The sequence below is a fragment of the Ranitomeya variabilis genome, chromosome 6, assembly GCF_051348905.1.
Source record: "Ranitomeya variabilis isolate aRanVar5 chromosome 6, aRanVar5.hap1, whole genome shotgun sequence".
NCBI lineage: Eukaryota > Metazoa > Chordata > Amphibia > Anura > Dendrobatidae > Ranitomeya > Ranitomeya variabilis.
In genome coordinates, this window is record NC_135237.1 from 549,434,375 (window position 1) to 549,457,038 (window position 22,664).

The 22,664-nt window shown below is 45.3% G+C and overlaps 1 protein-coding gene across 4 annotated transcripts in view; it reads right to left on the reverse strand.

Moving 5' to 3' along the window:
* TMEM71 (transmembrane protein 71) overlaps window positions 1–22,198 on the reverse strand; it is a 51,187-nt gene extending 28,989 nt beyond the window's left edge. The window contains exons 1-3 of one of the 4 annotated variants that reach the window (XM_077271255.1): window positions 21,915–22,198; window positions 10,212–10,281; window positions 1,913–1,973 (exon numbers count right to left, since the gene is read on the reverse strand). In XM_077271255.1, the coding sequence (XP_077127370.1) occupies window positions 1,913–1,973; window positions 10,212–10,278 (128 nt within the window). In that variant the 5' untranslated portion in view covers window positions 10,279–10,281; window positions 21,915–22,198. Of the gene's footprint in view, window positions 1–1,912; window positions 1,974–9,457; window positions 9,646–10,211; window positions 10,282–21,914 lie in introns of those variants that run through there. The other 3 variants (XM_077271256.1, XM_077271258.1, XM_077271257.1) reach the window with 3 other exon arrangements.
* Window positions 22,199–22,664: the final 466 nt, after the last annotated feature.

A 22,664-nucleotide genomic window follows, 5' to 3' on the forward strand; every position in this document is an offset into this window, starting at 1 on the left:
GGGGCAGTTTTATCATCATTGCCATAAGTTTTAAGAAAAAAACAAAGAAATAAATAAATAAAATAAAATATAAATAATATAAGATAAGATAAAATATAATATAAAATATAAATATAAACTATTTCTAATGATGCTTGACATATTAGACACATTTCCTTACTCCACCTTCTGTCTGCACCGACAATTGCACGAGTTATTTAATGACTGATATACAGTTGTGCTCAAAAGTTTACATACCCCGGCAGAATTTTTGCTTTCTTGGCCATTTTTCAGAGAATATGAATGATAACACCAAAACTTTTTCTCCACTCATGGTCAGTGGTTGGGTGAAGCCATTTATTGTCAAACTTCTGTGTTTTCTCTTTTTAAATCATAATGACAACACAAAACATCCAAATGACCCTGATCCAAAGTTCACATACCCCATTTCTTAATACCGTGTATTGCCCCCTCTAACACCAATGACAGCTTGAAGTCTTTTGTGGTAGTTGTGGATGAGGTTCTTTATTTTCTCAGATGGTAAAGCTGCCCACTCTTCCTGGTAAAAAGCCTCCAGTTCCTGTAAATTCCTGGGCTGTCTAGCATGAACTGCGCGCTTGAGATCTCCCCAGAGCGACTCAATGATATTGAGGTCAGGAGACTGAGATGGCCACTCCAGAACCTTCACTTTGTTCTATTGTAGCCAATGGCAGGTCGACTTGGCCTTGTGTTTTGGATCATTGTCATGTTGGAACGTCCAAGTACGTCCCATGCGCAGTTTCCGGGCTGATGAGTGCAAATTTGCCTCCAGTATTTGCTGATAACGTGCAGCATTCATCTTTCCTTCAACTTTGACCAAGGTTCCTGTGCCTTTGTAGCTCACACATCCCCAAAACATCAGTGATCCACCTCCATGCTTTACAGTAGGAATGGTGTTCCTTTCATCATAGGCCTTGTTGACCTCTCTCCAAATGTAACGTTTATAGCGTTGGCCAAAATTACTCCAAATTACCTTGCTCCAGAAGTTTTGAGGCTTGTCTCTGTGCTGTTTTGTGTATTGTAGGTGAGATACTTTGTGGCATTTGCGCAGTAATGGCTTTCTTCTGGCGACTCGACCATGCAGCCCATTTTTCTTCAAGTGCCTCCTTATTGTGCATCTTGAAACACCCACACCGTTAGATTACAGAGAGTCCTGTATTTCAGTGGGTTTTTCTTTGCATCCCAAACAATTTTCCTGGCAGTTGTGGATGGCATTTTTGTTGGTCTACCTGACCGTGGTTTTGTTTTTACAAAGCCCCTGATTTTCCATTTGTTAATCACAGTTTGAACACTGCTGACTGGCATTATAAATTCCTTGGATATCTTTGTGTATCCCTTTCCTGTTTTATACAGTTCTACTAATTTTTCCCATAGATCCGTTGACAATTCTTTTGCTTTCCCCATGACTCACAATCCAGAATTGTCAGTGGCTGGATGAAAGATGCAAGAGTCTGTCTGGATCCCAGAAATTCACTCAGCTTTTATGCACACACACTGATTACAAGCAAACAGGTCACAGGTGAGGATGTTACCTTTAGTAGCCATTCAAAAGCATTGATGACAACTTCTGTGCATGTTATCAGGCCAAAATCACCAGGGTATGTGAACTTTTGATCGGGTTAATTTGGATGTTTTGGGTTGTCATTATGATTTAAAAGAGAAAACACAGTAGTTTGACAATAAATGGCTTCACCCAACCACTAACCATGAGTGGAGAAAAAGTTTTGGTGTTATCATTCATATTCTCTGAAAAAAGGCCAAGAAAGCAAAAATTCTGCTGGGGTATGTAAACTTTTGAGCACAACTGTAAGTAACACTTCTCTCTCTTGATCCTTTTCAGAACTGTGGAGGTGTAAACCACAAATTTCCTAACCCCTGCAGAGCGAAAATTTACCGTGAGCAACGTCCAAAGAGCTTGTATGGCAGAAGCGCAATCTCCTGGAAGAGAGACGAATCTGTAAGAAAAAGATCCGATTAATTACCAATTCCACCGGGAGTGCACATATACGGTACTTCTACCAGGATCCGAATGATCCACCATAGTGTAGCTGTTGGACAGAAATATGATTCTGGCTGCTGCATTCAGGACGGATTGGAGCGGGGAGAGTTTAGTAAGAGGAGACTGACTAGTAGAGAGTTGCAATAGTCCAGACGAGAATGAATAAGAGCGACAGTACGTTTTTGCAGAGCAGAAGTTAAGAAAAGGGCAAATTCTCTAGATGTTTTTGAGGTGTAGGTGACATGAGTCATCGAATGTGGGGAGCGAAGGAAAGATCTGAATCAAATATGACCTCAAGAGAGTGAGCATGCTGCTGAGGAGTAATGGTGGAACCACACACGGAGATGGCAATGTCAGGCATAGGAAGGTTAGTAGAGGGAGGAAACACAAGGAGTTCCATTTTGGAAAGATTCCGTTTCAGATAGAGGGAGGACATGATGTTGGAGACAGCGGTAAGACAATTACTGGTGTTTTCTAGAAAGGCAGGCGTGATATCAGGAGAAGAAGTGTATAATTGGGTGTCGTCAGCATAGAGATGGTACTGGAAACCAAATCTACTGATTGTTTGTCCAATAGGGGCAGTATACAGAGAGAAGAGGAGGGGGCCTAGGACTGATCCTTGAGGAACCTGTCATGGATCCCAATGGCTGGGGATCGCACTGGACAAGCAAAATAACATAAATAACGGACGAGCTCTAGGGTGATGGAACCTGGGCTGACCGCTGCCCTACTCCTGACAAACACAACTAGAAATAGCCAGGGAGCGTGCCTACGTTGATTCTAGACGCCACGCGCCAGCCTAAGAGCTAACTAGCACTGCAGAGGAAATAAAGACCTAGCTTGCCTCCAGAGGAATGAACCCCAAAAGGTATAGTTGCCCCCCACATGTATTGACGGTGAAATGAGAGGAAGGCACGCACATAGAGATGAAAATAGATTTAGCAAAATGAGGCCCGCTATAACTAGAAAGCAGAATGATACAAAAGGGGTCTGAGCGGTCAGCAAAAAACCCTAATCAAAAACCATCCTGAGATTACAAGAACCCATGTGCCAACTCATGGCACATGGGGAGAACCTCAGCCCACTAGAGCTACCAGCTAGCATAGAGTCATAATTAGCAAGCTGGACAAAAAACCAAACAACTGAAAAACAGAACTTAGCTTATCCTGAGAGAGCTGGGAGCAGGTAGTCAGGAACCAAACTGAGCACATCTGAGTACATTGATAGCCGGCAAGGGAATGACAGGAAAGCCAGGTTAAATAGGAAACACCCAGCCTCTGATGGACAGGTGGAAACCAGAGACCACAACCCACCAAAGTCACCCAGTACCAGCCGTAACCACCAGAGGGAGCCCAAAAACAGAATCCACAACAGTACCCCCCCCCTTGAGGAGGGGTCACCGAACCCTCACGAGAACCCCCAGGGCGATCAGGATGAGCTCTATGGAAGGCGCGGACCAAATCAGTCGCATGAACATCAGAGGCGACCACCCAGGAATTATCCTCCTGACCATAACCCTTCCACTTAACCAAATACTGGAGTTTACGTCTGGAAACACGAGAATCCAAGATCTTCTCAACAACATACTCCAATTCTCCCTCCACCAGCACCGGAGCAGGAGGCTCAACCGAAGGAACAACGGGCACCTCATACCTCCGCAATAACGACCGATGGAACACATTATGAATAGCAAACGATGCTGGGAGATCCAAACGAAAAGACACAGGGTTAAGAATCTCCAAGATCTTATAAGGACCGATGAACCGAGGCTTGAACTTAGGAGAAGAGACCTTCATAGGGACAAAACGAGAAGACAACCACACCAAGTCCCCAACAAGAAGTCGGGGACCCACGCGGCGACGGCGATTAGCAAACTGCTGAGTCTTCTCCTGAGACAACTTCAAATTGTCCACCACCTGATTCCAAATCTGATGTAGCCTGTCCACCACCACGTCCACTCCAGGACAATCCGAAGGCTCCACCTGACCAGAGGAAAAACGAGGATGAAACCCCGAATTACAAAAGAAAGGAGAGACCAAAGTAGCAGAACTAGCCCGATTATTAAGGGCAAATTCGGCCAGTGGCAAAAAAGCAACCCAGTCATCTTGATCAGCAGAAACAAAACACCTTAAATAAGTTTCCAAGGTCTGATTAGTTCGCTCCGTCTGGCCATTCGTCTGAGGATGGAATGCAGACGAGAAAGACAAATCAATGCCCATCTTAGCACAAAACGTCCGCCAAAATCTAGACACAAACTGGGATCCCCTGTCAGAAACGATATTCTCCGGAATCCCATGCAAACGAACCACATTCTGAAAAAATAAAGGGACCAACTCAGAGGAGGAAGGCAACTTAGGCAAGGGTACCAAATGAACCATCTTAGAAAAGCGGTCACACACAACCCAGATAACGGACATTTTCTGTGAGACAGGGAGATCTGAAATAAAATCCATGGAAATGTGCGTCCAAGGCCTTTTCGGGATAGGCAAGGATAACAACCCACTGGCCCGAGAACAGCAAGGCTTAGCCCGAGCACACACTTCACAAGACTGCACAAAGGTGCGCACATCCCTTGACAAGGAAGGCCACCAAAAAGACCTGGCCACCAAGTCTCTAGTACCAAATATTCCAGGATGACCAGCCAACACAGAAGAATGGACCTCGGAGATGACTCTACTGGTCCAATCATCCGGAACAAACAGTCTTTCTGGTGGACAACGATCAGGTTTATCCGCCTGAAACTCCTGCAATGCACGTCGCAAGTCTGGGGAGACGGCGGACAATATTACCCCATCCCTAAGGATACCAGTAGGCCCAGAGTCTCCAGGAGAGTCAGGCACAAAACTCCTGGAAAGAGCATCTGCCTTCACATTCTTTGAACCTGGCAGGTATGAAACCACAAAATTGAAACGAGAAAAAAACAACGACCAACGAGCCTGTCTAGGATTCAGACGCCTGGCAGACTCAAGGTAAATCAGATTTTTGTGATCAGTCAAGACCACCACACGATGTCTAGCACCCTCAAGCCAATGACGCCACTCCTCAAATGCCCACTTCATGGCCAAAAGCTCCCGATTACCCACATCATAATTGCGCTCAGCGGGCGAGAATTTTCTAGAAAAGAACGCACATGGCTTCATCACCGAGCCATTGGAACTTCTCTGTGACAAAACCGCCCCCGCTCCAATCTCGGAAGCATCAACCTCAACCTGAAAAGGAAGTGAAACATCTGGTTGACATAACACAGGAGCAGAAGAAAACCGGCGCTTAAGTTCCTGAAAGGCCTCCACAGCCGTAGGAGACCAATTAGCAACATCAGCACCCTTTTTAGTCAAATCAGTCAAAGGTTTAACAACACTGGAAAAATTAGTAATGAACCGACGATAAAAATTAGCGAAACCCAAGAACTTCTGAAGACTCTTAACAGATGTAGGTTGTGTCCAGTCACAAATCGCCTGAACCTTGACGGGATCCATCTCAATAGTAGAAGGAGAAAAAATGTACCCCAAAAAAGAAATTTTCTGGACTCCGAAGAGACATTTTGAGCCCTTCACAAACAGAGAATTGGCCCGCAGGACTTGAAACACCTTCCTGACCTGTAGAACATGAGACTCCCAGTCATGAGAAAACACCAAAATATCATCCAAATACACAATCATAAACTTATCCAGATATTCACGGAAAATATTGTGCATAAAGGACTGAAAGACTGAAGGAGCATTAGAAAGTCCAAAAGGCATTACCAAATACTCAAAATGGCCCTCAGGCGTATTAAATGCGGTTTTCCACTCATCACCCTGTTTTATCCGCACAAGATTATACGCACCGCGAAGATCTATCTTAGTGAACCACCTAGCCCCCTTAATGCGAGCAAACAAATCAGTCAATAATGGCAATGGATACTGATACTTGACTGTAATCTTATTCAGAAGGCGATAATCTATACAAGGCCTCAGGGAACCATCTTTTTTTGCCACGAAAAAAAAACCTGCTCCCAGAGGGGACGAAGATGGATGAATATGTCCCTTTTCCAAGGACTCCTTAATATAATTCCGCATAGCAGTATGCTCTGGCACTGACAGATTAAATAAACGACCCTTAGGGAACTTACTGCCAGGAATTAATTCTATAGCACAGTCACAATCCCTATGAGGAGGGAGCGAATTGAGCTTAGGCTCCTCAAAAACATCCCGATAGTCAGACAAAAACGCAGGGACCTCAGAAGGAGTAGATGAAGCTATTGAAATCAGAGGTGCATCATCATGAACCCCCTGACATCCCCAGCTTAACACAGACATTGTTTTCCAATCCAGGACAGGATTATGAGTTTGTAACCATGGCAGACCAAGCACTAGTACATCATGTAAATTATACAGTACAAGGAAGCGAATCACCTCCTGATGAACGGGAGTCATGCGCATGGTCACTTGTGTCCAGTACTGCGGTTTATTCATAGCCAATGGTGTAGAGTCAATTCCCTTCAAAGGAATAGGAACTTCCAGAGGCTCCAGACTAAAACCGCAGCATTTGGCAAATGACCAATCCATAAGACTCAGGGCAGCGCCCGAATCCACATAGGCATCGACGGAAATGGAAGACAGTGAAAAAATCAGAGTTACAGACAAAATGAACTTAGACTGCAGAGTACTAATGACAAAAGATTTATCAACCTTTTTTGTGCGTTTAGAGCATGCTGATATAACATGAGCTGAATCACCACAATAAAAACACAATCCATTTTTCCGCCTATAATTTTGCCGTTCACTTCTAGACTGAATTCTATCACATTGCATAGTCTCAGGTGCCTGTTCAGAAGACACCGCCAACTGGTGCACAGGTTTGCGCTCCCGTAAACGCCGATCAATCTGAATGGCCATAGCCATAGACTCATTCAGACCTGTAGGCGCAGGGAACCTCACCATAATATCCTTAATGGCCTCAGAAAGACCATCTCTGAAGTTTGCAGCCAGGGCGCACTCATTCCACTGAGTAAGCACCGACCATTTCCGAAATTTTTGACAATATATTTCCGCTTCATCATGCCCCTGAGAGAGGGCTAATAAAGCCTTTTCAGCCTGAATCTCCAGGTTAGGTTCCTCATAGAGCAATCCCAGTGCCAGAAAAAACGCATCCACACTGAGCAATGCAGGATCCCCTGGTGCCAATGCAAATGCCCAATTCTGAGGGTCGCCCCGCAGGAAAGATATTACAATCTTAACCTGCTGAGCAGGGTCTCCAGAGGAGCGAGATTTCAAAGAAAGAAACAATTTGCAATTGTTCCTGAAATTCAGGAAGGTAGATCTATCTCCAGAAAAAAACTCTGGAATAGGAATTCTAGGTTCAGACATGGGAGTGTGAACAACAAAATCCTGTATGTTTTGAACTTTTGCAGCAAGATTACTCAGGCTGGAAGCCAAACTCTGGACATCCATGTTAAACAGCTAAGGTCAGAACCATTCAAGGGTTAAGAGGAGGTAAGAAGCAGCTAGACAGCAATTAAGGGCTAGGCAGCAAAACTCTGAGGGGAAAAAAAAAAAAAAAAATTTCCCTTAAACACTTCTTTTTCTCCTGCTTCAGCCCACACAATTAACACTTTGTGGGCCGGCTATACTGTCATGGATCCCAATGGCTGGGGATCGCACTGGACAAGCAAAATAACATAAATAACGGACGAGCTCTAGGGTGATGGAACCTGGGCTGACCGCTGCCCTACTCCTGACAAACACAACTAGAAATAGCCAGGGAGCGTGCCTACGTTGATTCTAGACGCCACGCGCCAGCCTAAGAGCTAACTAGCACTGCAGAGGAAATAAAGACCTAGCTTGCCTCCAGAGGAATGAACCCCAAAAGGTATAGTTGCCCCCCACATGTATTGACGGTGAAATGAGAGGAAGGCACGCACATAGAGATGAAAATAGATTTAGCAAAATGAGGCCCGCTATAACTAGAAAGCAGAATGATACAAAAGGGGTCTGAGCGGTCAGCAAAAAACCCTAATCAAAAACCATCCTGAGATTACAAGAACCCATGTGCCAACTCATGGCACATGGGGAGAACCTCAGCCCACTAGAGCTTCCAGCTAGCATAGAGACATAATAAGCAAGCTGGACAAAAAACCAAACAACTGAAAAACAGAACTTAGCTTATCCTGAGAGAGCTGGGAGCAGGTAGTCAGGAACCAAACTGAGCACATCTGAGTACATTGATAGCCGGCAAGGGAATGACAGGAAAGCCAGGTTAAATAGGAAACACCCAGCCTCTGATGGACAGGTGGAAACCAGAGACCACAACCCACCAAAGTCACCCAGTACCAGCCGTAACCACCAGAGGGAGCCCAAAAACAGAATCCACAACAGGAACCCCAACAGTAAGGGGAAGGTGAGAGGAGGAGGAACCAGCAAAAGATACAGTGAAGGATCGGTCAGAGAGATAGGAGGAGAACCAAGAGAGAACGGTGTCCTAGAGGCCGATGGAGCGGAGCATAGTGAGGAGGAGCTGATGATCCACAGTGTCGAATGCTGCGGAGAGATCCAAGAGAATTAGCATGGAGTAGTGACCATTAGATTTAGCTGTTAGTAGGTCATTAGAGACTTTAGTGAGGGCAGTTTCAGTAGAGTGTAAAGAGCGGAAGCCAGATTGAAGAGGGTCGAGAAGAGAGTTATCTGAGAGATAGCGGGTAAGACGGGAGTGGACCAGGCGTTCGAGGAGTTTACAGATGTAGATAGAACATTTAGTTCAGGTTCTTCACCTTTCTCGTGGGAGAACCTAACAGACGATTATGTCTGCACCAGATTTTGGTGGACAACCATTCTGTGCTAAACTTTGCCACTTTTTCTTTTGCAGGGTATGTGCCCACATCGTCTTTTTCAGGTGGGCAAGCCTGATGAGGAAATGCTGGCTGCAGGAAACGCTGGCATTTTTTTTTCCGAAGAGTTGTTTTAATTCTGTAGTTATTGCTTTTTCAAATTTTTTGTCTGTCGGCATTTGTTTTTTTTAGTGTAACTTTTCATACACAACAAAAGGAAAAAAAGTGAAAAAAAGTGGGCAAGGCTTAGCAAGATGGGAAGGACTATCCACCACAGACAGTTCTTAATCTTAAAGGGGTCCTGAAATTCAGGACTGGGAGTGATCGATGGTAGCTGCCATCTTTAAATTTATAGCATATCAATGCCATAAAAAACAAAAATGTGAATATACCCCTTTAACATGACTTCCTACATGAAGCTGAGGGTCTGTTACAGTGTAGCAGTGAAGGCAAAGCTAAACACAGTAACAATGCACATTTCTCTGCTGTCCTGGACCAGTAACAATACACATTTCTCTGCTGTCCTGGACCAGTAACAATACACATTTCTCTGCTATCCTGGACCCAGGCTGGTAGCCCTCACTGGCACTGATACATTATATACACCGGTCACAGCGATAATTTCCACATCTTACCCCCACACTGGCTTTATACTGGGATCTGCAGCACTCACTGGGAATGTGCTGTCGTTCTAGATGGTCGGGTTGTTCTCCATTCCAAGGCCGTGTGCTGCACTTGTCACTGCAGCCATGATGTCATAGTAGAGTATTATGACATCACAGATGCAGGTAGTGACCTCTTAAAGGGAAACTGTACTTTTTGAGTGCGCTTTGTAAATCCTTGTGCTGCGCATGTACAGGTTCTCCATCACATCAGACAGAGGCCGTTCTCTGCAGCACTATATACTCGCGGTTAGACCCATCACATGTACAATTTGGCATAAATATACGTGCTCCCTATGCGGTATAGTGGCCATTCCTGGGAACTGCAGCTCAGCTACTAATGAAGTGAACTGCAGTACCAGACAACGGCCACTATGCGGTGTATGGAGCTGTGCCGTTATGGCTCTCGGCTCTGTGTATCTTTTGGGCGAGGGATTCAGCTGAACATTGGGGGGTGCCCAATCTGATATTGATTACCTACCCTAATATCTCAGTTCTGAACAACTCCGTTAAACATTGTATGGCGCTGCAACATAGTTGCACTGTAATATAATAGCGGTGGCACTGTATGGCACGGTTATGTGTTATTTGGGGCCATCCTATATGTATAGTGATGACGGCACAGGGCGCCCACCAGTATACGGCAGCTGGCGTATAAATTAGAATTAACCCCTTCACATGTGTTTATCAGACAAGACATCACTTTACCCGCCACCAGGACACGTACATTTCCCCTTTATTGGCGTTGACATCAGCGGAGGTTGTGCTGCCATCTTGATAAAATCCGACTCCATAATCTGTAATGAAGAACATTGCTGTTAATACTGGGATTACAATGTATCCATTAGTCTCATCACATGCATGTGAATTGGGTGAGCAGTTTGGGGGCAGACGTCAATAAGGGGGTCCGGCAGTGCCCCTCTCTTCTATATACAGTATACCTGGGCGTAATCAGGTTGCGGGTATTAACCACATCTTGGCTTCTACCTATTCCAATGTCTGAAGGTCACAACTTCTGTCTTGTATCCGGAGCCACTTACACACATTCCTGTCCTATCTCAAGAACTTTCCATATGTCAGGAATACGTGACGGAGGAGCCGCAGATTGAGAAATTGAGGAACCCCGGCTTTATATAAAGTGCCCGGAACTGTAGGCACAGGCTGTAACATGGGGCATCTATGGGTGTGACATGGGGCATCTATGGCCGGCACAGGGTGTAACATGGGGCATCTATGGGTGTAACATGGGGCACAGGGTGTAACATGGGGCATCTATGGCCGGCACAGACTGTAACATGGGGCATCTATGGCCGGCACAGACTGTAACATGGGGCATCTATGGCCGGCACAGGGTGTAACATGGGGCACAGGGTGTAACATGGGGCATCTATGGCCGGCACAGACTGTAACATGGGGCATCTATGGCTGGCACAGGGTGTGACATGGGGCATCTATGGCCGGCACAGGGTGTAACATGGGGCATCTGTGGCTGGCACAGGGTATGACATGGGGCATCTATGGCTGGCACAGGCTGTATCATGTGGCATCTATGGCCGGCACAGGGTGTAACATGGGGCATCTATGGCTGGCACAGGCTGTATCATGTGGCATCTATGGCCGGCACAGGGTGTAACATGGGGCATCTGTGGCCGGCACAGGCTGTAACATGGGGCATCTATGGCCGGCACAGGCTGTAACATGGGGCATCTATGGCTGGCACAGGGTGTAACATGGGGCATTTGTGGCTGGCACAGACTGTAACATGGGGCATCTATGGCTGGCACAGGCTGTAACATGGGGCATCTATGGCTGGCACAGGCTGTATCATGGTGCATCTATGGCTGGCACAGGCTGTAACATGGGGCATCTATGACTGGCACAGGCTGTAACATGGGGCATCTGTGGTCAAAAGATATAAGCCATTATGCATATGAGCCTGAAATCTGACTCTTGAACTGATATTTGTTGCAGTTTTTGTGCTGCTATCCTTGGATGACAGGATCGCAGAGTAAATGAGCAATCGATGTTTGCTAATATGTTGATTGCCCATTTTATCAGTCCATGCAGCTTGTTGACCTGCAAACATTGAAGGCTAAACTATGCTGATTGATTGAATATTTGAACAATGTCTTCATGCCACCTTCCACCTGACCTGTGGATGATGCCCTGAAGGACAGTTATGAACTATAAAAAGGGGGATATACCTCTAATTTTAAAGGAGACTCTACATGACAGTAGCCAAGGTACCACGGCCAATGCTGGAGGAATACAGATCAGCTCTACTGACCATTGCTGAACTCATGGAGACATTTTGAGAAGCCAGGTTGGGGCAATCAAGCCAACTGGCCACATACCTCACTGCAGTCGGTTAGCTTCCTGAGCTTGTCATTTCCCCGCCAAAAGCTGGGTGCCACTGATGGGTGTAGTTGTCGCTGGAAGCTCTAGAGTTGCAGCTGTTCTATTCCCGGCACGCCAGTGGAAGGGAGACACAATGTCATTTGCACCATCTTGGCTATTTGCCAGACTGTTCTATATGTTATTGTTTGTTGGTAGTTCGATAAAGTATTGCCACACTGTGTTACTCTCACCCTGTGTTGTCTGAGTAGTATTCTGCCCATGGGGAAGGAGTACTGTATAGGTGGGCGTCCATGCGGTCTTTCTAAAGACAGCCAGGGCAGTGGACGAGAGCTCCCACTGATCCCCGTGTCTCCACACTGGCACATTCTGTAACATGGGTAATCTAAGACTGACAGACTATAACATGGGGCATCTTTGGTTGCTGAAAGCAAAAAATCTGTGGCTGGCAGAGTGTGCAATGGTGGCATTTGTGCCTGTTACCGGGGTGGGCACTGGGTGTCATAGGTGGCACCCAGTACACAGGTGACCAATGCCAGAAACATCTGCCCACCCCTGATGCATTTGGTAAAATAAGTATTTGATACCGATTTTGCCCTTTTTCCCACCTACAAAGAATAGAGAGGTCTGTAATTTTTATCGTAGCTACACTTCACCTGTGAGAGACAGAATCTAAAAATAAAAACCAGAAAATCACATTGTACGATTTGTACTTACCGTAATTAATTTACATTTTATTGCATGAAATAAGTATTAGATCATCTACCAAGCAGCAAGAATTCTGGCTCTCACAGACCTGTTATTTCTTCTTCATTATTATTTATTATGCTTGGCTTATATAGAGCTATCTTATTCTGCAGCGCTTTACATACATTATCATCACTGTCCCGAAAGGGGCTCACAATCTAAATTCCTTATCAGTATGTTTAAGAAGCCTCCTTCTCTGCACTCATTACCTGTATTAATTGCTCCTCTTTGAACTCGTTACCTGTATAAAGGACACCGGTCCACACACTCAATCACAGTCCAACCTCTCCACCATGGCCAAGACCAAAGAGCTGTCTAAGGATACCAAAGACAAAATTATAGACCTGCACAAGGCTGGTATGGGCTACAGGGATGATAGGCAAGAAGTTTTGTGAGAAAGCAACAACTGTAGGCACAATTAATAGAAAATGGAAGAAACACAAGATGATTGTCAATCTTCCTCGGTCTGGGGCTTCATGCAGTATCTTGCATCGTGGGGTAAGGATGATTCTGAGATAGGTCAGGAATCAGCCCAGAACAACACAGGAGGACCTGGTCAATAACCTGAAGATAGCTGGGACCACAGTCTCAAACATTACCGTTAGTAACACACTACACCGTCATGGATTAAAATCCTGCAGGTTCCCCTGCTCATGCCACGCCCATTTAAAGCTCGCTAATGACCATCTAGATGATCCAGAGGAGGAATGAGAGAAGGTCATGTGGTCAGATGAGACCAAAATGGAGCTTTTTGGTATTTACTCTACTGGTCGTGTTTGGAAGAAGAATAAGGTTGAGTACAACCCCAATAACACCATTCCAAACGTGAAGCATGGTGGAGGAAACATCATTCTTTGGGGGTGCTTTTCTGTAAAGGGGACAGAACGACTGCACCATATTGAAGGGATAATGGATTGGGTCATGTATTGTGAGATTTTGGCCAACAGCCTCCTTCCCTCAGTAAGAGCACTGAAGATGGGTCGTGGCTGGGTCTTCCATCATGACACTGACCTCAAACACACAGCCAGGGCAATTAAGGAGCGGCTCCTTAAGAAGCATTTCACGGTCCTGGAGTGGCCTATCCAGTCTCCAGACCTGAACCCAATAGAAAATCTTTGGAGGGAGATGACACTCAATGTTGTCCAGCGACAGCCCCCAAAACCTGAAAGATCTGGAGGAGATCTGTATGGAGGAGGGGGCCAAAATCCCTTCTGCTGTGTGTGCAAACTTGGCCAAGAGCTACAGGAAACGTCTGACCTCTGTAACTACAAACTAAGGTTTCTGGATCAAATATTAAGTTCTGTTTTTCTATTGTATCAAATACTTATTTCATGCAATAAAATGCAAATTAATTATGGAAAAATCATACAATGTGATTTTCTGGATTTTACTTTTAGATTTTATCTCTCACAGGTGAAGTGTACCTACGATAAAAATTACAGACCTCTCCATTCCTTGTAGGTGGGAAAACCTGCAAAATCGGCAGAGTATCATATACTTATTCTCCGCCCTGTATATAGAGGAATATATCATCACGTCTGACTGTCTGATGCCACAATCTTTAGAAATGTTATATAAACGAATCCCCGGAATTAACACTCCCAGTGAGTCCCAGTACAGTGCCAGTGTCAACAGAACAGTCCCAGCTCCTACACTCCGCATCCTCATCACTGTCTGGAATTCCAGCAATGTGACCGTCCCTTTAAGAATAACAAGGGAAGTGATTGGAGAGATAAAGGCAACATAGACGGCAACTAATGAAATACGGTATATAAAGAGAGAAGCGAGAGAATCTACGTCATCCATTGTTTCATTTTGAATATTCAGGGGAGCGGCGGGAATAAAATAAGAGCAAAAAATAGTCCCTTTGGATTGGTGATCGATCTTTCTTAAAGAGTTTCTTAAGGAGTTTATTACAAAATGCCCCTGATCATTGTACAAATGTTTTGGATTTTACCACATGCTGTTTTGGCAGCGAATGTTGGAGGCGATAACCCTAAATTGATGCAATGGTTAATAAATGCTGCTACAAAGAACAAGATATTTGCTACATATCCTGCATCCTGTTGACAAATAACGCCTGATACTTTGTATACACAATGTATATTCCGCTGGTTCTTCTGTAACAAGCTGCTCGGCTGCGTCACTGAGATTCTTGCAAAATGTCTTATTGGTGCACTTATCTATTATTGGCAACTTCTGTAAATGAAAAATGGCTCCTGTAATATGTGACAAAAATTCTGATTATTATTATTATACAGGTTTCTTATTTACATTCAATATATAAACAGTAAACAACAAAGCTCCCTCTAGTGGTGGCTGCAGGTATCCAAAAATGTTATCATTTTAATCTATGGTCTCGATCATTAATGGCTCATGCCCACTTGCGATGAGATCGAACGAATTCAATCTGATAAAAAATCGGATTGAATTCGGACCAATGTTAATCTATGATTGTGTGCTCATCTGCATTTTTTCTTCCAGCTCGGATCGGATCACAATCGGGGTGGAAAAAAATCGCAGCATGCTGCGATTGTCATCCAAAATTGGATCGCATCCCACAATAGAAGTCAATGGGTGCGAGAAAAAAAAAATCACACAGCACTCGCACAGCAATCGTACCATGTGAGTGCTGTGCGATTTTTACGCACCGGTGTCCTATCAAAAGCCAGCATTTCATATGCGGCTAATATAAAATTACACTGACAGGTTAAAATAGAAAAGATAGAATACATATATACACATAGAATAGGTATATATATATACAATTTTATATATATATATATATATATATATATATATATATATATATATATATATATATATATATATATATCTACGTACACTGCTCAAAAAAATAAAGGGAACATATACACAACAGAATATAACTCCAAGTAAATCTAACTCTGTGAAACCAAACTGTCCACTTAGGAAGCAACACTGATTGACAATCAATTTCACATGCTGTTGTGCAAGTGGAATAGACAACAGATGGAAATTATTGGGAATTCTCAAGACACCCTCAATAAAGGAGTGGTTCTGCAGGTGGGGACCATAGACCACATCTCATTACCAATGCTTTCTGGCTGATGTTTTGGTCACTTTTGAATGTTGGTTGTGCTTTCACACTCGTGGTAGCATGAGACGGGCTCTACAACCCACACAAGTGGCTCAGGTAGTGCAGCTCATCCAGGATGGCACATCAATGCGAGCTGTGGCAAGGTTTGCTGTGTCTGTCAGCTTAGTGTCCAGAGGCTGGAGGAGACAGGTCAGTACACCAGGAGACGTGGAGGGGGCTGTAGGAGGGCAACAACCCAACAGCAGGATATCTAGGATGTGTTATTTTAGTGTTTAGTTTCTCTATGTAAAAGCTCATGTTAAAATCGCATTGCAGTCTGATGTAAATCGGATGCTAGGTGTGAAAAATCGGATTATACTCACGCAAAAAACGCATGACACTGGCATGACAACTGCATTGCCCTCGTTTGACTCTCCTGCATCAAAATGGGACTGATTTTTAATTCGCTAGTGTGTCTCCACCCTAAGGGAATCTGTCCGCAGTTTCTTTTGCGAGCAGAATAATGATAATTCCAGGGATGTGTGACCTTCCTCAGCAGTTTGCTGTAGTTTCTATGTAATCAGTGTTTTATCAGCAGGAGATTATCATTGCAGGACTAGGTGTCACATGCCAGGCAGTACAGCTAATCTGTGTAACCCCGCCCCCCAACACTGATTGGCAGCTCGCTGACAGCGTACACAAGAAGCTGCCAATCAGTGGTGAGGGCGGGGCTAAACACAGCTCAGCATTCCGATCTCTGCTAGATCTACAGCAGAGGAAACAGGAATTCTATCAAAATAACAGCAAGCAGCCCAGTAAGTGACACATCGCTGGAATCAGGGTCTCTGCAGCTACATCATACTACTCTTGGCTTACATTATGATAACCCTGCTGACAGATTTTCTTTAAGTTATGTTTTGTACGTCAGTCTTAAAGAAGGGAGCTCCTGAGTAAGATGTGCCAGACTCATTAGGAGGAACGCACTTCCCTAAAACTTTTGTCCCCTGAGTCTATGCAGTAGATCAGGAGCCGAAAAATTAAGCTCAGTGTTATGATGTTAATCAGCCCGGAAAATGTCACCTATTTATAACTAATGATTAAGTATGGACAATTAATTTAAAGGGGTTGTCACCTTTCAGGAAATATTGTTTCCTGGGAACAGTTTGGCATAAAAAAATGTGCTACACTCACAATCCCCCGGTCCACTGCTGAGGCTCTGCCGCTGCTCCCAATGTCTGCCATTGGCTGTGGTGCTGACATCACTACGACAGTGTGTCAGCGAGCTCTGAATGGGCAGGTCGCTGAGCTCACTGATTGGCTGCCATGCTGGGGATGGTGAGTGTTTTGCTCTTTTATACCACACTGAGCCTGGAGACTAATATTTCCTGAAAGAGGACAACCCCTTTAAGTCTTTTTGACTATCCCTTTAATTTGGGAAATTCACTGTAATGTTCTTGTTCTACCCAGGAAAAGGGCCAATAATAATGTACCATTTACCTAGAGGATCCCCCTTTCCCATGACTTTGGTTTAGGCTTCCTTAAGAAATCAAACATATTTTTCATACATAAACACTCGGAGTGTTTTTCATCGTCCGTCACTGTCATCTGTGATTTTCTTCTATGAAATAATAAATAAATGATGATATCTTCTCTGATTCTAGTTTGCTTCTTTTACACTGCTGTATTTTCCAGGAACTTCATCAATGGCTCTTCCAGCTACAATAACTTGCTGCTCTCCCCAAAATTGGCCCACTGTGCTGCCCCCATTGCCCTTTGATACTACTACTGCACTGACCAAATCCCATTTTATCTGTTACGACTATGTTGTCGGCTATCTCGGGACCTGGGGCTCCTTCCCTGTCCCTAATGCTAGGGGCCCCCTTGCTAGCCCTGTTCCCCGGATTACTTCTGATGGTGAAGATGCCGGGGCCACATACCTTGCCTTAGCTCCTGAATCCTCGCTCAGTCTGTACCCTTGCCCCATCCAGGGAAGAGGGGAGTAGTAGTGTACCGTAGGACACCAACCAGATGTCACGCACAGTTTAGGACAGAGTAAGTGCAACACAAACGGATAAGGAGAAGGTGGCCCAACACTAGGGAAGCGGGGAGTGGAGACCCCTAGGCAGATCTAACGTCACCCTGTCTGCTCTAAAAGACCCTAAATAGCAGGATACCTAATCCCTGCCAGACCTTAGCAGTAAGCCCTGCTTAGAGAAGGAAAGGGGTGAACTGGTCGAACCCCACTAACACTAAAGACAGCTAGGATAAACGAAACAAGGGAGACACTTAGCTTGAGTAGACTCAGAGAGAAACACTGACGCTCTCCAAGCTACAAAGAGGATGCTAGCAGACTGCTACAGCTCCAAACCTCAACAAAGAAGTGCAAATAGAAAATATCATCCACAACTCCCAACAACAAGTTGGGAGTTATAAACATCCAGATCCAGGTGTGACCATTAAAGTCAGGGGAGGTGGACACTGGGTCCTAGCATCAGAAGGACCAGGCAAAAGTCTGCAAAGCAAACTGCTGAGACCTTCATCAGACAGATGCAGTGCAACGGTCTGCAGCCTCTGACACATCCGTGACAGTGCCCCCCTTCTACGAGTGGCCTCCGCACACTCAAGACCAGGTTTCTCAGGAGAAGAGGTGTGGAACGAATGAACCAGCCTGGGGGGTGTTCACCTCCGATGCAGAAACCCACATCCTTTCCTCTGGACCATAACCCCTCCAATGCACCAAGTATTGTAAGGAACGACGTTGGAGGCAAGAATCTACAATCCTCAAAATTATAAACTCGAGGTTACCATCAACCATTATTGGGGGAGGAGGTAGGGGTGAGGGCTCAAGGCCTTCCACATATCTATCTCTTTAGCAAAGATCTGTGAAAAACGTTGTAGACCTTAAGAGCCTGAGGTAGCTCAAGACAAAACGCTGCTGGACCAATGACGGCGGTTATATTATAGGGACCAATGAATCTAGGAAGGAACCCTCAACCTGAAATTACTGGTAAACAACCACACAAAGTCATTCCCATTGAGGTCCGGACCTAGCACGCGTTTACTGACAGTCATACCTAGCACGCATTTACTGACAGTCATACCTTTATACCTGTCTCCCCTGACCCTGTTAGGAACAGGTAGAGGCAAAACAGGACCAGATGGATGGGTATGCACAAACATTGCAGGTAGACACTTGTTCAGCCACATCCCGATAGAACCCCGGCCACCAAAAATTACGAGAAAAGAGGTCCGCGGTTGCCTTACCTCCAGAGTGGCCAGGAAGTACAGAATCATGATATTCTCTAGTTACTTTGAAGTGCAATTTAAGCGGCACAAATAACCGCCTCCAACACCTTACCCTCCAGGTCAGTGTACAAGGCCGAAATGCCTACCCCCTTCTGCAAAATTGGGGCAGGGTCCCCCAAGTCAGATAAAAATGCCGGTAAGGACCCTGTAGATACAGCAGAAGGGGAAACGTTTAGAGAAGAGACCCCACCTTCAGTCTTATGTTATGTACAGTCTGTGTCAGTGTTCTCTGTTGCCCCACTTTTATAATGTATGCTGCTCCCCTTTTAAAATATATGTTGCCCCCTTGTACTCTGCCGGCTGCCCCCCTGCTGCCCCCTTGTATAATATATGCTGCCCCCTTTTATGGTGTATGCTGCCCCCTTGTATAATCTATGCTGCCCCCTTTTATGGTGTATGCTGCCCCTTGTACTCTGCCTGCAGCCCCCTTGTATGGTGTATGCTGCCCCCTTGTATGGTGTATGCTGCCCCCTTTTATAATATATGCTGCCCCCTTTTATGGTGTATGCTGCCGCTTGTATAATATATGCTGCCCCCTTGTATGGTGTATGCTGCCCCATTGTATAATATATGCTGCCCCATTGTATAATATATGCTGCCCCATTGTATAATATATGCTGCCCCCTTTTATAATATATGCTGCCCCCTTTTATGGTGTATGCTGCCCCCTTTCATGGTGTATGCTGCCCCTTGTACTCTGCCTGCTGCCCCCTTGTATAATACATGCTGCCCCTTGCACTCTGCCTGCTGCCCCCTTTTATGGTGTATGCTGCCCCTTGTATAATATATGCTGCCCCCTTTTATGGTGTATGCTGCCCCTTGTACTCTGCCTGCTGCCCCCTTGTATGGTGTATGCTGCCCCATTGTATAATATATGCTGCCCCCTTTTATAATATATGCTGCCCCCTTTCATGGTGTATGCTGCCCCTTGTACTCTGCCTGCTGCCCCCTTGTATAATACATGCTGCCCCTTGCACTCTGCCTGCTGCCCCCTTTTATGGTGTATGCTGCCCCATTGTATAATATATGCTGCCCCCTTTTATAATATATGCTGCCCCCTTTCATGGTGTATGCTGCCCCTTGTACTCTGCCTGCTGCCCCCTTGTATAATACATGCTGCCCCTTGCACTCTGCCTGCTGCCCCCTTTTATGGTGTATGCTGCCCCTTGTATAATATATGCTGCCCCCTTTTATGGTGTATGCTCCCCCCCGTACCCTGCCTGCTGCCCCCTTGTATGGTGTATGCTGCCCCATTGTATAATATATGCTGCCCCCTTTTATAATATATGCTGCCCCCTTTCATGGTGTATGCTGCCCCTTGTACTCTGCCTGCTGCCCCCTTGTATAATACATGCTGCCCCTTGCACTCTGCCTGCTGCCCCCTTTTATGGTGTATGCTGCCCCTTGTATAATATATGCTGCCCCCTTTTATGGTGTATGCTCCCCCCCGTACCCTGCCTGCTGCCCCTTTTACAGTCTATGCTTCCCCTTCCCTGCCCATGTTGCCAATCTTACTCTTTTTACAGCCTGGAATAATGTGTCTTATTTTTACTGATTGTCCTGGAGTTTCCATGCGGTTGGCCGCTCTGCCTGGCGCCCCCTTACATTGTGAGTGCCGCCCCTATGACTGCACCTGACCCGCGCTCTGTTCTCACCTTCGTCACTAAACTACAATGTTTCTGCTTTGATTATAAGAAGATTGGATTAAGGAAAGGCCCATGACAGTAGGAGGGAAGCTCCCAACACTGGGCAGCCCACGGTGACCTTCCTGCCTCCACTAGTGACAGATGACGGAAAAATAGCTGCAGAGAATCTGCAGAGTCTGCACCATCGCCGATAAAGCCGGCAGATCGCGGCTGGTTGTAATGCACCATTATTGCACCTACAGTGACTGCGCTTTAAAAAACTTTTTGACCTGTGACTGAGACGAGATGGTGGTCAGTGGCCGAGCCCTCATCTGGGGTCTAACACCACCAAAAATGGGCTCAGTGAATTTGTTTTTGGATTCAGATACATTTAGATACAGCAGAGCTGAGTTTCTGGGTTTGTTTTTGGATTGAAATACATTTAGCTATAGCAGAGCTGTTGGTTTTGGATTTAGATACATTTAGGTACAGCAGAGCTGAGTTTCTGAGTTTGTTTTTGGATTTAGATACATTTAGGTACAGCAGAGCTGAGTTTGGTTTTGGATTTAGATACATTTAGGTACAGCAGAGCTGAGTTTGGTTTTGGATTTAGATACATTTAGGTACAGCAGAGCTGAGTTTCTGAGTTTGTTTTTGGATTTAAATACATTTAGGTACAGCAGAGCTGAGTTTGGTTTTGGATTTAGATACATTTAGGTACAGCAGAGCTGAGTTTGTCATTGGTCTGCTAATTTGCTGTGCTGTAATCTTACATAACTCGGTTGTTTCCCCGCATTATAACAGCACATGGTAGCAAATAACACACTCTTCTCTGCTACATGAGTATTTCCAGGATCCATGATTCTACATCCCGACAAGTAACAAACTATACCCAATATACCGTGTATCCTTCAACGCAGCAACCTCCGAGAGGATATTGGGGAATCGCTTGAGTAGCAATCCCCTAACATTCGGTTATTACTGGGATCGCTCTCGTTAGCTGCAGGAGGCGTCTGGTAAATCCATGGGATTAGTAAGTTCTGCAGCCTCCTTGTCTATCTCATCCCACTGTGAACCAGGGAGTTGTTGTGTAAGGAGGGACACAGACGGGAGGAACAACATATGGTCCCTTTGTAATCCAATAACTCGTCATGATGTGCTATCCCACCTGCTTTGTAGATAGAAGTGCCCCCCTTTATCTCTTGAGCCCTTATGCAGCTGCACAGGTTGCACCAATGGTATTCCGCCTCTGGAGGGATTGTACTTTAAGCAATTGTCCAATGTTTTGTAAAAGGCGCACCAAACTGGACTGATGTGAGAAGTATGGGGCGTTACTTACCAATCTGATCTGCTCCTGTCTTATATCAATGTTTGGAGGGATCGGAAATGACCTAGTAGATCTGGTTCATGGATCCTGATGGTTTTGGGGGATTTCTGCAGCATCCGTAATCCAGGAATCTCCCAGTGTCACCTGTCAGTGACTTGTACATTCATCCAGTGAATCTGGAGTCTCATTCAGTCTATTCCATAGAACAGGACCCCCAGCTCCGCAGAAGCCCCCCACAATCTGGACCTCCACATCGGGGGGGCTGTGCAGCCTCTGACATCCAGATCACTTCTCAACTGTCTTGTTTCTTTTCGAACCCAGTGTGTGCAGTCGTCAGCGGCTGTCAGTGAGGTCATGCTTCCTGTCAGGCTGCAGCTAAGAGGCTTTCACAGGGAGAGATGCAGCAGAGCTGAGAGGGCTAGGCGGCGGGGCGGACGCAGGCAGAAGAGGGTCCCTGTGCAAGAACAATATATGGGGCCCTTTGTAGTCCAATAGCTCCTCATAATGCACAATTCCACCTGCTTTAGACGTAGAAATGGGGGCCCCCTTACCTCTCGGGCCCCTGTGCGGTTGCACTAATCATATGTCCGCCACTGTTAGGCAGAATACTGTAACTTCTCCAGATGATGAACCAATGGGTTAAATTACAAGTGTTTTGAAAAAGTTTTTGTTTAAGTTCTAAAAACTTTTCTAAAACTTTTTGACAACTTTGTAATATACCTTGTGCACAGATTCTGCCCCATTTACAAGATGTCAGTGAAT